The 16,337-nt window shown below is 44.3% G+C and overlaps 2 protein-coding genes across 4 annotated transcripts in view; one reads left to right on the top strand and one right to left on the bottom strand.

The window, feature by feature from the left end:
* The first annotated feature begins 140 nt into the window (after positions 1 to 140).
* LOC116314337 (serine/threonine-protein kinase D3-like) lies at positions 141 to 16,075 on the top strand. Of its 2 annotated transcripts, XM_039609836.1 has the most exons (20): positions 141 to 284; positions 695 to 861; positions 4,195 to 4,333; positions 5,403 to 5,534; positions 5,670 to 5,824; positions 6,004 to 6,199; positions 9,296 to 9,379; positions 9,900 to 10,053; positions 10,325 to 10,448; positions 10,562 to 10,639; positions 11,029 to 11,239; positions 11,352 to 11,377; positions 11,458 to 11,530; positions 11,817 to 11,923; positions 13,053 to 13,214; positions 13,357 to 13,455; positions 13,529 to 13,796; positions 14,129 to 14,214; positions 14,378 to 14,563; positions 15,946 to 16,075. In XM_039609836.1, the coding sequence occupies exons 2-19, from the start codon at positions 706 to 708 to the stop codon at positions 14,540 to 14,542; spliced, it is 2,415 nt and encodes an 804-aa protein (XP_039465770.1). In that variant the 5' UTR covers positions 141 to 284; positions 695 to 705; the 3' UTR covers positions 14,543 to 14,563; positions 15,946 to 16,075. The 2 variants fall into 2 exon arrangements, with proteins under 2 accessions (XP_039465770.1, XP_031588181.1); XM_031732321.2 differs by lacking the exon at positions 15,946 to 16,075 and having other exon boundaries at positions 14,378 to 15,038.
* Positions 14,666 to 16,337, bottom strand: part of actn3b (actinin alpha 3b) — a 39,117-nt gene continuing 37,445 nt past the window's right edge. The window contains exon 21 of one of the 2 annotated variants that reach the window (XM_031732320.2): positions 14,666 to 16,169. In XM_031732320.2, the coding sequence (XP_031588180.1) occupies positions 16,011 to 16,169 (159 nt within the window). In that variant the 3' untranslated portion in view covers positions 14,666 to 16,010. The remainder of the gene's footprint in view (positions 16,170 to 16,337) is intronic. The other variant, XM_039609835.1, reaches the window with a different exon arrangement.

Genomic DNA, 16,337 nt, shown 5'->3' with positions numbered 1-16,337 from the left:
GAATTGTTTTAACCATTTCAAAGTACGTGCGTGTTTAACTTTTGACAGCCAGGGTGTGGGGTGTTAACCGTACGCTGTGCTTTTTGCAGCCTTCACAGAGGTGAGTGCTTCTCTTGTTACTTCCTGTCTCTCAGACAGCCGAGCCCCACAAAAAGGAAACCAGAGCAACCAGCAGCTCATGATGAGCCTCGGCAGCACCATGATAGATTGATCAGCTGTTGCTCTGTTGAGACGCAATCCTTCGATCGTCGAAGACAAAGACCAGACCAAGATTAGACCGTAAGGTTGGTGCTTTTTAGTTTGTTCTTGATCTGATTAAAAAATAACTCTTAGTTTATTTTGATCAGAGATCTGTGTAGTAAGTTATGTCCTGTTATATCAGTCAATAACAAAGCTTTTACAACAGAAGTCTTTTTAGCCGAAGAGAGTATACACTGCTTGAAATATCCTTCTATTTCGGGCGATGGTGAGATAAAAATCTCTTATTGAGAAATTGGGGGGTTCAGTTTTAGACACCTGAACGTTAAACAGGAACCATTTCAAACAAGAGCTGTAAAGTTAAGATGGAGTAGATTTACAGGGGCCTGCGTAGTGCTTTGTTTTGGAGTTTCACGTTAAACCTCTTCAGCTTTCTCTCAGGTTTTTTAACACACCTTCAACCCCACATTAACTTGATCCACGTTTCCTCCTGCAGGCTCTCTCTCCATGTCTACACTGACTCCCTCGAGTCCCAATAGTCTCACAGCACCGGTTCTGGTCCAGTTCCAGCTGGGTCTGTTCAGGGAGGTGGTTCGAGTCCCTGCGGGCAACCTGAGCTACCGTCATGCCCGGAGGTTGGCTGCTGAGGTCATAGAGCGCAAGGTAACCGCACGGGGTGGCGTCGTTTCCCGGCTTGAAAGCACTTTGACACGAGGAGGCGTGGCGGTATTATACATCAGATCATGAAGAGTTCACCATCAGTCATGAGTGTTAAAGAGGCCATGCACCAGTTTTAAAATAGATCTTTATCTATGTTTTATTCCTACACACTCACGCTCACAGTAGTGCGTTGTCCGATTAGTCAATATCAAAAAGAGGGGTCTTCTCAACCACACGACTGTAACAGCGAGCAAACGTGCCGCCTCCCAGAAATTCAAACGTGTTCATGAGGGGCAGCCAATGAGAAGACAGTTTGCTTAAACAGAAAGTCGAGAGGGGAGCTGAGGATGAAGTGAGGGCTATTATATGCAAAGCTACTGTAACACAGAGTCCAAGAATAAAAAAAAACTATGGAGCTGGACAATAATAACTTATAGAGTTGTACAAAAACAAAAAGCGAAAGTGCATAACAACCTGCAGATGTGCGAATCTGAAAGGCGTCATCATTTAGGAGGCATGAGAGGGTCTCATGAAAGATGCTTTTGAAATGCATTGTGGGTATTCTGTTGGGGCATTTTTTGGTAGTTGGACCAATCCTAGAGAAGTGTTCTCATCATCTTCAGCTGCAGTTGGGGTTTAAAGCACTTTAAAGAGAGCAGCTTTTTCTGTATTTTTATCTGGTAGCCGTGCAGATTGGGGTCAAGGTTTGTTCTGTTTTCTTTTTTTCTTCTCTTTTGTTTTGGAGTTTTTGTTTTTTTAAGTGCCATTCGATACTGGTCAAAACTGACTGGCATGTGGTTTGCTCAGATCCCACAGCTGTAGGAAAAAACTGCCTGCAAAGAGCCAGAAGCCAGAAGGTGATGAAAAAAGACATAAATTAGAATGAAATGCTGAGCTGTCACGACGCGCCTTGACCCATAACACAGTCCCACTTGGAAACTATTATGATGATGTTTGAAATCTCTCAGGGCTCTCAGAACTGTCAGGAAGTGGACTATGAAAGGTCACCTTATTTATGAAGGGAGGTAGTGTAGGTTTGTGCATGGAGTGTGGTTTTGTCTGCAGAGTTTGGTGGTTTTGTGCTGTTGTGTTTGCAGCTCGCTGTATGGTGGTGTAATTTCACCAACATTTTGTATTGTGAAGTGGGTGTCACCCAACCACCTTCAGATTTTTGAGGGTGTTTGTGAATACAATTTGTTCTGGAAAACTAAATGACAAGTTTAAAAAAAGAAAAGATATAAACTCGCCATTTTACAGATTTCCTCCACCCACCAGAGATGTATTTAGAATTATTGGGTACTCTATACTTGGTTAAAGAGCCAATTCTATACCCAAGTGCCAGCGCACAGACAGTGGAGTAAAACTGTAGTTGAGGTTAAATAAGGAAAGTTGTGAATTGCAGGTGTTGCAGGGGCTTCATCTCACTGTCACTGGGCTGGTCTTTGCACTTCCTCGGTTACTGGGACTGTGGTCGGCACGAGCGCAGAAAACTTTCCAACCACAGCTTCTCCCCTCTGAGTGAGACACACACCAACACGCACGCACGCAGCGCACCTTTACAGTTTTCAACTTGAGTTTCCAGGCAGTAGGTCAGCTCATCGGGTGTGTGTGTGTCACTTGTGCACGTTTTGCATTCATTATAGTCAGTGGTCAATGATGGATGAACAACACTGAAACCTAGCAGGTATTTGTTTTACCTGTAGGGTCACATAAAGCACAATTCCACTTATGCACTTTGTTTAATTTATATATATATTATTATATTGATATGACATTATATATATGTGTGTGTGCAGTACTCTGTTCTGTCTATGGTTTAAAAAATATCCAGCTTTTAATCCTAACTTGGATTTAGCTGGTTTGGTGATGCTGACTGGCTCAAACTGCTCCTCAGCCGGTTGGCTGGTAGGCCAAGCTGTGTGGCAGCAGGAGTGTTTGCTGCACCTGGAGAGAACTGAGTGCTTTCATGACAGATTTAATGCTAGAGCTGCTATAAGGGAAACTGATGATGCAGGGTGGAATTAATGGACAGATTATGTTTGTTCTATTGGTGTAAATGGTCGTCTTAATAATGCAATGTTTTGCATCACATCAATGAGTACTGCTGTTAGGAATGGACATGGTTGGCACCAACACTCAGGCAGGCTGTGGAGTTTAAATGATGCTCAGCTGTTCTATCCCCAACACCATCACGCCACCGGCAGCAGTCAGAACCATCGATAAATTCAGACCCTACCATCAAAATGTTGCAAATCGAGACTCGTCAGACCAGACAACATTTTTCTGATCTTCTTTTGTCCAGTTTTAGTGAAGCCTGTGCGAACTGTCACGTCAGTTTCCTGTTCTAAGCTAGGAGTGGCTTCCGGTGTGGTCTTCTTGTGCTGTAGCCCATCTGATTCAAGGTTCGATATGTTGTGCTTTCCGAGACGCTCTTTTGCATACGTTGGTTGTAACGAGTGTTTGAGTTATTGTTGGCTTCTTGTCAATATGAAACAGTTTGGCCATTCTCCTCTGACCTCTGACATCAACATTTCACCCAGAGAACTGGTTAGACATGGTTGTGTGGAAAAATCCCAGCAGATCAGCAGTTTCTGAAATATTAGCCTGTCTGCAACCAACAGCCATGCCACGTTAAAGTTAATTAAATCACGTTTTCTTCCTCATTCTGTGGCTCAATTTGAACTTCAGCCGGTCGTCTTGACTGTGTCCACGTGCCTAAATTCACTGAGCTGCTGCCGTGTGATTGGCTGATTGGATAGAGCAGTTGAACATGTTTAAATAACGAATTGACCTGCACTGTGCACATCTTTGAATCAAGTGTTCTTCTCATCCCTAAATGATGATTCAGCTAGAAAAGCAAAGCTTGAGCTACTTCGCAGCCTTTCTTTCTCTCTTCCTCAGTCGTACTTTGGTGACAGAAGCACACAGATTATTTATTTCTATAACGCTGAACATGGGGGAGTCACTCTCTACCTGTGGTGCATCACTCAGAGTTCCTTTCAGAGCTGTCTTCAGTCTCTGTGCTCATCTTAATGTGGTTTTGTTCTTTACCGCCGTGCAGACGTGAAAATGGAAAATCACGACTGACAGAGTGCAGGTGGCTTTCTTTGCTGTGTCCAGTTTCCCAAACCACGCTTTCTCTGATTTCAAATGTTTTAATACTCTATTTGTGGAAAAATTGACTCTTTTTTCCCCCATATTGCATAATAACTTGTTTCATTTACTCATAGGCAAATCGTGGCATTACTGGAGCCCTTCGGGGGTTTTTAAATTGATCTTCTTGCTTCAATAGCAACTCAACCTGAGACTGCGGTTTTTGTTTGTTCGTGTGTTTAGGCTCCAGACTGCAGCGTGGTGGGTGTCGGGGAGAAGATTCTGCTGTTCAGACATCAACCCGCCTCCGAGCAGTTGCTGCAGCGGCTGACCGACTCCGACGAGCTGCAGGATGGCGACCTCATTGAGGTCATCGTTTCAGGTTAGTGTTTGAGGTTTACAGAGGCAGGTGGACACTCGGTGTGATTTCTGGTACTACGTGTACCTCATTTTTTTGGGTGACATATGGCTTATTCATGCATGTAAAGTGCCGTTTCTGTCCAGGTGTTTGGAGAGAACCTCTTGAAAAGAAATCAGTTTTATGAAGCAAAGACCATCTGCTGCTTCAAGCACCTTGTTGATTTGTAAAACTCTGATTCATGCTGGCTCTCGGGTTATCTGCTGGGTACAGATTCCTCCATTAAAGTCTGCCGTTCCCTTCCCTTTATACTGAGAAGCATCACAAAGCTGTGAAACCTCAAAGGAAAAGTTCTGGCTCAGAGAGATTGTCCAAAAAGTACAAGTCTGCTGCAGGAAAATTCACAAATCACATACAAGAGTGTGGTTCTTTTGATGATTACATTAACCAAACAGCTACTTACAGTTCCCATTAAAGTGTTTCTGCACGAGCCCATTTCACATCCCAAGATGGCATTTCTTAAAAACATGTTATACACCAGAGCTGATGTTTTAGACCTGCACAGATGTGAGCTTGTTAACTTCAGTCACAGCATTCTGATGCTTAAAGTGTGATCTGTTCATCTTTAGCAGGTTGCTTTTGTACTGAGTAGGTTATTCCTTATTTTCTGTCATCTATATACTATTACATTGGTGGATGTTCATATTAAAAATGGACAAAGTTTTGGTTGTCAGTTGAGTGGCGATCATGTGCTGTAGGACTGAATGCAGTGGCCCAGGTTCAACTGTCTACTCTTCTGATGGAGGCAAAAAACCCCAAAACAAAATAAAAAGACATGACGAAGGTTTTAAATAAGCCCAACTCTCCTACTGTTCCAAACCTATTTTCACGAGGGGCAGTGGGCGGGTGGACGAAGTTAAAAGTGTTTGTTTCAGACTGTATATGAGTCGAGCGTCTGCACCAAGGACCAGTATAAGACAAATGAGGATTATTTTGAGCTGTGAATCATGCAAAGCTACTATAGTGGAGTCTTAGCAGTAAATGCATGGAGCGTGGATGTCTGTTGGTGTAACGAGTCCTCTCTGTGATTCAGGATCAGCCTCCGTGACGCAGATGACGATGCGTCCACACTCCTTGGCGGTGCAGTCGTACCGGACCCCCACTTTCTGTCACCACTGTGGAGAGATGCTGTGGGGCCTCGTTCGGCAGGGTTTAAAATGTGACGGTAAAGGCGCCTTTACACTTCATGGTCATGTGGTGGTATCTCTTCACTGATACTTGAGTGTTGTTAAGGTTTTTGTGTTTTTTTTTTTTTTTTTTTTTAACTCTTTTTTTTAACTTTTTTTTTATCTCTTTACAGGTTGTGGATTAGACTTTCATAAACGTTGTGCTTTGCAGTTGCCCAGCAACTGTAGCCGAGCACGGCGTCAGGTTAGCACCAGCTTTTCCCTGTTTCCACCCCGGCGACCTCGCACACACTCGCTGTCCAATCAGGCAGGCGGGAGTCTAGAAGAGGTGAGGAACTACTGTATCTGTAATTTTGCCTGATGATGAGTGCAGATAAGGATGTTTGCAACCCTGGATGTGTTTGTTTCTCCAGCACACCTGTAACCTTTACTGGTCTTTAATTGAACCACATATTCGAACCACAAGTTACTCTAAGCTGATATCTTTCACTTTGCATCTTTCTCCAGATCAGCATGTCCAAGCCCGCGTCCAGGCCTCCATCCTGGGCCGAGGCTCCGGTGTGGCTGGGAGTCGGTTACAGCGACTGGAGCAGGGCTCAGGTCCCTCACACCTTCCACATCCACAGCTACACCAAACCCACCGTCTGCCAGTACTGCCACCGGCTGCTCAAAGGCCTCTTCAGGCAGGGGCTGCAGTGCTCAGGTGAGAGGACTCTTTCAGTTTGAACAAAAGCTACTAATAACGTGCGGTTATTTAAAAAAAGAAACATTTTGCCTTCATGGAGTCCATGAAAAACTAAGCACACCCCATGTTTCAGTAACTTGTTCAACCTCCTTTAGAGCAATAACTTGAATTATTCATGTCCTGTGTGACTTTATCAGTTTCTCACATTTTTATGGAGAGATTGCATCTCACTTTTTTTGCAGCGTTGTTTCAGTTCGCTGAGGTTTGCAGGATTCGTTTATTCACAGATCTGTAGATTTGCTGCTGTGCTTGTGATCATTGTCCTGTTACATGATTCAACTTTGTCTAAGCTTTATCTGTCAGACAGATGGCATCATATTTGCCTCTAGGTATACTCTGGTGTTAATGGTACACTCAGTGACAGCGATGTGTTTGGTTTCCTCTGAACGTGGTTTTGTGCGTCTCGTCAGTGCAAAGGACATTCATTGTTCCAGAGGTCTGGTGGTTTGTTCAGATGGAACTTTCCAAACATCATCTGTGCTCCCATGTTCCTATTAGAGAGAAGAGGCTTTGTCTCCAAACAAGCCAAACTCGTTCAGTCTTTTCTAATTGTACTGTCACCGGCCAGCTCTATCAGAAAGTAGATCGCGTGCTTCTACTGCAGTGAGTCCCTCTTGCTGTGGCACCATGACAGGATGTAAATATTAATGGTTTACACCTCAGCTGAGCTGTTATTTTAGCCAGCTGCACGTTTCGTTTGGTAGAAGGAAATTAGCACAAGTGTTAAGAAAAGGTTGACCTCGCTGAAAAAACCCACAGCAAACCCAATCTACGTCAGGGGTAGTGAACTTAGTCCATTTAGTCAACGGGAAATGAGAATCACATCAGATTTCCTGTAAAATGTATTTCCCTCACAATTTGGCCCACATGAAGTTCTCAACAAGTGCACAGAAAGTTTATTGGCCTCTATAAAGTTTAGTCCTGCATAATTTACACTGCTCTCACCACAACCTGTTTAACAGCGCAAGGCGTTTAACAAAAGCAAAACTCACTCTTATGTATAAATATAATAACTGCTTCTATTATTTCAACCTGTTTTTCAGGTCTGAAAAACAGGTTCGTCTAATATCTCTTAAATTAGAAATATCCTGTCTCAGAGTGAGGCGGAAAACTAGTTCATGCATTTATTACTTCCAGGCTGGTCTACTGTCATTATTTACTTTCAGGATGTCCTAAAAACTCCCTGAAAAGCCTTCAGTTAATCCAAATTGCTGCAGCAAGAGTACTGACAGGGACTCTTGGGTCTACAAGGTCTTAAATAATCAGGCCCCATCTTATCTTAATGACCTTGTAGTACCATATCACCCTATTAGAGCACTTCGCTCTCGCACTGCAGGCCTACTTGTTGTTCCTAGAGTATTTAAAAGTAGAATGGGAGGCAGAGCCTTCAGTTTTCAGGCCCCTCTTCTGTGGAACCAGCTTCCAGTTTGGATTCGGGAGACAGACACGATCTCTACTTTCAAGATTAGGCTTAAAACTTTCCTTTTTGCTAAAGCATATAGTTAGGTGACCCTGAATCCTCCCTTAGTTATGCTGCAGTAGGTGTTAGCTGCTGGGGGATTCCCACGATGCACTGAGTGTTTCTTTTTCACTCACTGTGTGTTTACACACCTCTGCATTTAATCATTAGTTATTATTAATCTCTGGCTCTCTTCCACAGCGTCTTTGTCTGTCTTCCTTCCCTCACCCCCAGTTAGTTCGGCAGACAGCTGCCCCTCCCCGAGCCTGGTTCTGATGGAGGTTTCTTCCTGTTAAACAGGAGTTTTTCCTTCCCACTGTCACCAAGTACTTACCTGGATGATCTGATATGGTCGTGTTGGTGTTGTTCCCAGATCATCATGAAAATGTTGTTCCAGGATCAACATTGCAAGTGACCAATCAGAATGTTGTGACGTTATTCTTTTGCGCGCCAAGCCATTCGTGCATTTATGAAATTCAAATGTTGCAAGGACAATATCAATTCTGCTTACCGTTTATTAAAAGGTTAGGGTCAGGGTCCGTTGATCGGTGGACAGAGGCGGTTTCTCGCAGCTTAAGTACAGTTTTTTGTTTTACGGCGGTTTTTCCCGAAGTCGCAAAACTATGACGTCACAGCATTCTGATTGGTCACTTGCAATGTTGATCCTGGAACAACATTTAGTATGATGATCTGGGAACAACACCAACACGACGATATCAGATCGTGCTACTTACCTTGAGGAGGTTGTCTGATTGTTCGGGCTTTCTCTCTGTTATTGTGGGTCTTTATCTAACAACACAGAGCATCTTGAGTTGTTGTGATTTGGTGCTATATAAATAAAACTGACCTGAACGTGGCAACTCGGTAGTTTTGTAGGATGCTTAATTTGAGAGGAGAAAATCTCCTGATCTTGCAGTTTGCTTGTGCCATACTACCAGGCTTCTGCTGTCAAACTGGCTGCACATGAGTGTAAAACTTTACAGCCTTTACAGCTGCATCACCTCAAAGTTTGGCTCAAAGGAACATCCTGTGCTGTGGGTTATTTGTTCTTTAATTAATTTTGAGTTTGCCTCTACATCTTAGCAGAGGTCCCAATTTGGCCCGCTGGCCTTGATCTCGACACATGTGGTCTAAAGGTGTAGATAGCACAACAGGTCAGAAGGATGTGTACGTTTGAATTTTATTGTCACCCATTCCTGTGAAAGAGTGGGTGACAGGCCTCCTCCTTTACAAACCCGATAATGTGATGCGTTCAGATCTTGTGGCCATTTTTGGTGCTCTGTTCCTGCAAAGCATTGACTTTGATTAGTAATGCTTGACTTGGAGGCTCACGAGCACACAGCAAACACTTGTTGTGTCAAGGAGCTTGTGTATCCCACGTATTTACGTAAGCAGATTGGGTTGAATCTAATTTTACCTAAATGCCTGGATGTGTCTCAGACGTCTCGAATCTCAGACGACATTCATTTTCATTACGAAAAAAAACTGACCGCAATATTCTGACTCATGAGTTTGTATCTTTCCAGACTCCAGCGCTCTTCCTTTTTTCTGTCAGCCTTTTTAAACCTCCCACATCTCCTCCATGATTTTTCCAGACTGCAGGTTTAACTGCCATCGGCGCTGTGAGCCTTTAGTCCCCAGAGACTGTCCCGGAGAGAGGAACGGCATGAACGGGGAAGGTGAGTGACGGTCCCCGGAGGTCTGAGGTCTGGTTTTCATTTCATATTCTGGGCTTGTGGCTGTGTTAGACTATGGCTCTTTGAAAAGGGGCCTGACTCTGATGCTGTCAGCCTGAGTCGAAGCGGATTCACCCTGTTTCCGAGGAACATTTGATAGATTCAGGCCTCACTCTAAATTAGCATCTCAGAAACGTCACATTCCTCCGAGTGACGGTGATGATTAGCTGCATGATGAGTCAGGGAAACTCGATCAGAGCCTGATGAGATCTGAAATGATTCCACCAGAGAATATGTAAAAAAGAACAAACAAAGACAGGTGACTGATCAGCAGTATTTCAGATGCATTTTGAGTCATTTATTGAGAAAAATCAGACATTTTCTTTTGTTCGGTTAACCTCATCTTGAACTTATTTGCTTTTTTTACCTCATTATTTGTTGGTATTTTATGGCCCTAATCGTGTAAATAATATAAATAGAATTATATGTAGATGTTCATTAGTTGCTGATGCCACATTTCCAGAAAGCCCAGCAGCTGATAACAGCTGCCCACCAGACTTGGAGGACAATGAGTCAGTGATCACCTGCACCACAGAGATCTGCGACGATGACATGTTCACCGATGATGACTCACAGGCAGAGACCGGGGAAGTCGAGCAGCTGCGAGAGCCGATGAGGTCAGAGGGGCACTAAGTTTTTCTGATGATGTAATCCCAGCTAAAAGCTGTCTGCTGGTGCAGACAGTGTCCGAACGCTGTCAGACGTCTGAATCACATGTCGCCCAAACTCACGTATTATAAAACAGACGTTTATCGTCCCTGTCGTTTATACCTGGAGTTTATCGGCTGTGTTTGTGGCCCACGCTGCCACCTAGAGGCGACTTCTGTTTTATTCACCATCTCCAAACTGGCCTTTGTTTTGTCCTCCCTCTCTTTGTCCGCCCACCAGTCCGTGTTTCAGCAGCAACATCCCCCTGATGAGGCTCGTCCAGTCTGTGCATCACACTAAGAGGAGAGGTGGAGGAGTCCTGAGAGAGGGGTGGCTGGTCCACCACACCAACACAGACACACTGGTGAGAAACACACTCTTTCAGATTTGGAAACATTCAAAAAAGCAAAGGTTATGATATTTGTGCAGCAGAAGCACATTTTCATCGGCTTTTAACTCGGTCGTATCTTTACTCAGAGGAAACGCCATTACTGGATCTTGGACTGGAAGAGCATGACTCTGTACCAGAATGAAAACACCACCAAGTTCTACAAGGTATGATAGCTGCATGGTATCAGACAGAAACAGACAAAGCAGCATCCTGTGTACTGTACGCTCACTCCCACTCGTATCAAAGGCCTCTTTCATTAACATATATCCAGAAATGTTCCTGCAGTGTGCTGGTTTTGTTCCTCCCACTGTGTCACTGTGTAAACAGTGCAAACATCCACCGAGGCAGCTCGCGCTCTGAGCAGCATTTACTTTAAAGAGAACAGTATTGTATTTTGTGTATGTTCATTTTATCTCCTTTGTTCATTTTAAATGTACTTTAAGAAGTTTGTAGTGCAGTGAAAATCAGATAATGATAGCATGACAGATGTTACTTTGATTATACAAACATGTGGGAGCAGGTCATGGATTATAGCTTTAAACCACCTCTGCAGGAGATCTCTCTGTCCGAGGTGCTCGGGGTCCGAGGCCCCGCCCAGCTCTCCGTGCCGTCATCAGACGGCAGCACTCACTCGTTCGAGCTGGTGACGGTGTCACTGGTGTACTGCGTGATAGCCGGCGAGGAGGGGGCAGCCTGGGAGAGCGCCATCCGGCAGGCTATGATGCCCGTGGAGAGCAGCAGAGGACCCAAAGACGAGATCCAGGGTGAGGCAGAAAACATCAGATATTAATATCAGATCTTACTCTGAATATGGTAACGGTGATGGATATGAACCTGCAACATTCAATTAACGAGACTTCCTGTCTCTGGTTACAGATCAATACCGATACAGACGCAGTGCGGTAAGATTTCAGCGAGTTTATCGTGCACACGTTAGAGGAGAGTGTTACAGAGTGTTGAGGTGTGTTTGTGTGTGTTTTAGGACATCAGCTCGGTGTATCAGATCTGTACAGACGAGGTGCTGGGGTCGGGACAGTTTGGCGTGGTGTACGGAGGTCAGCTGATTCTCATCATGTTGTTATGTTCAGAAAACTGAACACGTGGAGTACATGGAAATCCTGTGACTGTCTCTATGCAGTAATCTGAAAATACATAGTACAGAAGAAACATTTTCAAAAGTCAAAACAGACTTTGGTTGACAAACAGCAAAGAAACCAGAGACTTCAGAGGCTGAAATGTTGCTCAAAACAAACTTTTTCATCAAATGTCTCTCTGTTTTTGCTAAGCTACAAATGCATTTTGCATCATTATCATTTCTCTTTTTTGTTTTTTCTTCTTCAGGGACTCACAGGAAGTCGGGTCGAACAGTTGCCATCAAGGTCATCGACAAGACGCGTTTCCCCACCAAACAGGAGACGCAGCTGAGAAACGAAGTGTCCATCTTGCAGGTTTTAATGCAGTTTTCAAACACTTTACAAGAAATGACACAAAAAAATGTAACAAGTTACTGAAAACACGTGAGGAACAAACCAGAAACAACCTGATGGTTAACCTTTAAAACTGTGGCATAATTATCAGAAAATTCCCATTTTTTGAAAATGGAGTGCGTATCAAACTTTTAGCCAATTTATTTAGAATTAATTAAATATTAATTTGCATATATGAGTTTTAATTGGTATCATATAGGCCACATTTCGCATTTTATTAAATTTTTTCAAAATGTATTGCCTAGAAATGGGTTGTGCTCTTTATTTCAGTTTTTGAGGGGAAAATAAAATCACACTGATGATGTAGACGCCTCAAACCTGATGCATCAAATACGATATATTGGGCGTTAAGGGGTTAAAGAGCCATTCATCATTGCTTTGTTCATAACTCCTGATCCATTATGTCACTGTAGAAGAAGTAGCTTGGATGTATTAGTGACAGTTACTTAATCGGGTTTAAATCCTGATGTATTAACTAAACAGTATTCAACGTTAGTTAATTTTGTGTTGGTGCTCTCAGTAGTTACACAGGAGTCCCTTCTTACTTCGTTAGTGTTTCTGAAACTGCTGATCTGCTGGGATTATTCCTCACAACCATCACTAGTTTACAGAGAATGGTCTGAAAATGAGACAAATATCCAGACTCTTCTGGTGAAAACAGGCTCCTGATGTCAGAGGAGAGTGGGCAGACTGCTTTGAGCTGAAAAGAAGGCAACAGTAACTCAAAGAGCCACTCGCCAGGTGCACTCCTGTCAGCTAAGAACAGGCCTGAGGGGAAATCTGCAGTAACTGTGTGATGCTGTCATGACAGTGTGGACCAAAAACTTGCTGTGAAGGAAAAAGGAGGTCCAACCTGGTGCTACCTAATAAGGTGTCTGGTGAATGTTTATTGATTAGCAGATGGTTGTGGACATGGTTAGTAAATAATCATTAGTTATTAGTGAGTTATTAGCACAAGTACAAATAACTGTCACATTGTTCCTGATTCCTTCCTCACTTCTTCCTCATTAACTCAACACATTTGATTTTCAGCTGATTTTTAGTGTTATAGTCACGAACAGGTGATTTACGTGACGTGCGTGTTTTCCAGAATCTGTCGCACCCCGGCGTGGTTCTGTCGGAGGGCATGTTCGAAACTGTCGAGCACGTGTTTGTTGTAATGGAGAAGCTGCACGGAGACATGCTGGAGATGATTCTGTCCAGTGAGAAAGGTCGACTCCCTGAACGCATCACTCGCTTCCTCGTCATGCAGGTACGAGATCCCGATCTGAGAAACACTCCAGGGTTGTCTAGATGATGTCCTTGTTTTTTTCTTCTTGTTTTAACAAAGATGCAGTGACCTTTAATGTTTGTATTTATCCCAAAATTAAATGTGAAATTCTCAAATGCTTCAGATTCTGGAGGCTCTGCGGTACCTGCACTTGAAGCACATCGCTCACTGTGACCTGAAACCTGAGAACGTACTGCTGGCCACTTCAGACCCCTTACCTCAGGTGGGATTTCGCGCTTTAGTTCCCGATACAGCAAACCGCATCGTCTTTAATCAGCTCTGCCTCTGTGCCGCAGGTGAAGCTGTGTGACTTCGGCTTCGCCCGGATCATAGGGGAGAAGTCTTTCCGGCGCTCCGTCGTGGGGACTCCGGCCTACCTGGCACCCGAGGTGATCAGCAGCAACGGCTACAACCGCTCTCTGGACATGTGGTCTGTCGGCGTCATCATGTACGTCAGCCTGAGCGGCACGTTCCCCTTTAATGAAGATGAGGACATCCGGCAGCAGATCACCAACGCCACCTTCATGTACCCGCGCCAAACCTGGGCCCCCATCTCACTGGAGGGTAGGAACGGTGTTTTTTCTTTAGTTTTAAAACTTCTTTGTGAGCTGGGTTTACAGTTTCAGTTTATACACATTACCATTCATCATCCCTGTTAAAGGTTTCACACACTACAAACTCCAGGTCAGAAAGTTGTCATGTCAGGCCACAATTCTGCTTTATTTTTATGTTTTCTTTTTAAACATTTAAATACATTTTCCTTAGTTTGATCCATGTCTGCCCACACATACAGTTTGTAGTGTCAGAGTCCTGTTATTCTCCTGTTTCTCCACTGGGTGGCTCCAGTGAGTAAATCCTCCTCTAGAAAATCCTTCTCCGTCTCATTTCCTCCCCAGCTGTGAGCCTCATCAATAACCTGCTGCAGGTGTCGGTGAGACGGCGATTCACCGTGGGCAAAGCGCTGGGACACAGCTGGCTGCAGGTCGGACACTTTACGAACGCCATCATTGAGAATCATTTAATTTTGTAGTGTGAAATAACAGAATTAAATCGATCTAGTGATACTGCGTTCATAGATGTTGACCAGGATGCTCAGATGCTCCTGATGTGTATGAGTCATGCACGCTCTCCTCTCGCTCCTGCAGAACTTCCAGCTGTGGTGCGACCTCCGGGAGTTCGAGCTCAGGATGGGCTGCAGGTACCTGACGCATCGAGGGGACGAGGACCGATGGCGCTTCTACGCTGCAGAGATGGGGCTGGACTTCCCCTCCCACCTCTGCTGTGACCCCAACAAAGAATTGGACATGTGACCTCGAGCACAGAGGTTAAAGGTCGGACACTTTATCAGACTGTGCAGCTACATTTAAAAATCATTCAGCACTGAAGCCGGGGATCAAACGGGAGAAAAGTAATAAAGACACAAACACGTGTGGTTTTAATAATATAATTTTCCTTTTTTATTTTCAAGTTGAGGTTTTTAACATATGACTGAAAGAGTGGCATCAGTGATGAGACAGCATGAGTTAGGGATGAGGGGGAGGAGGAGGAAAATGGAGCACAGATGAGATTAAGATATCGAGATCATGCACAGGGAGGAGCCTAACACAGCGATCGTCGTGGCTCACCTCTCTTCTTCAAATGCTACCCTAAACCCTGTGTTGTGAGTACGCCTGCTATGGTTCCACGTACAGTTTTGATCCTTCCCGTTTCATCCACAACTTTCCTGATGCCCTGTCTGACACCTCCCTCTGTCTTTGCCCCCCTTCTCCTCATAATTTTACAATTAGCCCCAAAAAAGGCTAAAAAAAAAAAAAAAAAAAAGGAGTTTAATAAGAGAGGAGAGAGGTGTGTGGGAGAGGTCGCTCTCTCTGGCCATAACAGCTCATCTTTCTGTATCCGTTCCCGAGTCACCGCCCAGCCACGGCGCTCTCCTCCCGTTCCCTCCACCTGCGTCTTTTAATACTCGGCGCTCCTATTCGTCCTCCGTGTGTTCCTGAGTTTCTTAAGGCTTTAAGATCTCCAGGTTAAATCGCATCTTTGCTAACATTCAGGTTTCACAGTGCTGTGGTGAGAGTTTTCAGTAGCACCCGACAGGCCTCGCTCCTCTGCTGACTGAACTCGTGAACGGGCTCCTACGGGGGTTCGTGTGAGGGCGAGTCGGCGACTCAGAAGACGGCGTTTTTTTTTTCTAAACTTCAACATAGCATGCATCTGCACAAATACACAACCAACCAAGCCAACTGACCAATCACGTTTTCTTCTTTGATCACCCTTCTAAAAAAAAAAAAAAAAAAAAAAAAAAAAAAAAAAAAAAAAAACAGGAGAGGGGAAGAGCACACGGCTTTGCTCAAAAATAATCGTAACTTTCGTTCTCTCTCGTTGCCTCCTTCTCTTTAAAGCCTTGTGAAGGCAGGTATGTTATTATGTATGCTGCTTACATAAGTTCAGTGCAATAATTGGTACACCTGTTTTTTCTTCTTCTTTTCTTTTAAACGAGAGAGGAGCTGAGCAGCCTGAACAGAGTTTGTAAGGTCTGAGCAAAGTCTTCTGCTCTTCCCCTCTCTTAGCAGTGTTCCTGTTTAAAAAGAGGGATGGGAGGAGTTAAGAAGAGGGGAATAAAGTTAAGATTTAAGAAGGTGGTGGGAGAAAAAAAAAATGAATAACGTGTTTTAAAGGGACAGTGGAAGGGTTTAAAATTGCTCTCTCCATACAGGAGAAATAAGAGAAGCTGGGAAGAAGGGGTGAGGAGGAGGAGGACGTGAAGAGAAGCAGCTGCGCTTATAAGTCGCTCTCTCCGTAGAGGGCACTGGAGAAGGAGATGTAGTCCAGGGCGCCGGGAGGACTGTCCGGTCCGGCGTACCTGGTCATGCGGGTGATGCAGTACTCCGCCTGCTCGGGAGGCAGCTCCCTGCGCAGCTCCTCCACCGTGATGTAATTCTGCGGAAGAGAGAGAGGGGGCGAGGTGTGATTCACGAAGAGCTATTGTCTCCTGTTACAAATGTACTGGTGCATCTGTGAGGATCGGAGAATGATGACTCAAGGTTCAGGCAAACAGTCCTGCAGTTTGAATTTGGAAAGATGAAAACTTGAATTACGGACTTACTG

The sequence above is a fragment of the Oreochromis aureus genome, linkage group 3, assembly GCF_013358895.1.
Source record: "Oreochromis aureus strain Israel breed Guangdong linkage group 3, ZZ_aureus, whole genome shotgun sequence".
Classification (NCBI taxonomy): domain Eukaryota; kingdom Metazoa; phylum Chordata; class Actinopteri; order Cichliformes; family Cichlidae; genus Oreochromis; species Oreochromis aureus.
Note: the sequence above shows the minus strand (reverse complement) of the source record. Positions and strands in the feature narration are given on the sequence as shown.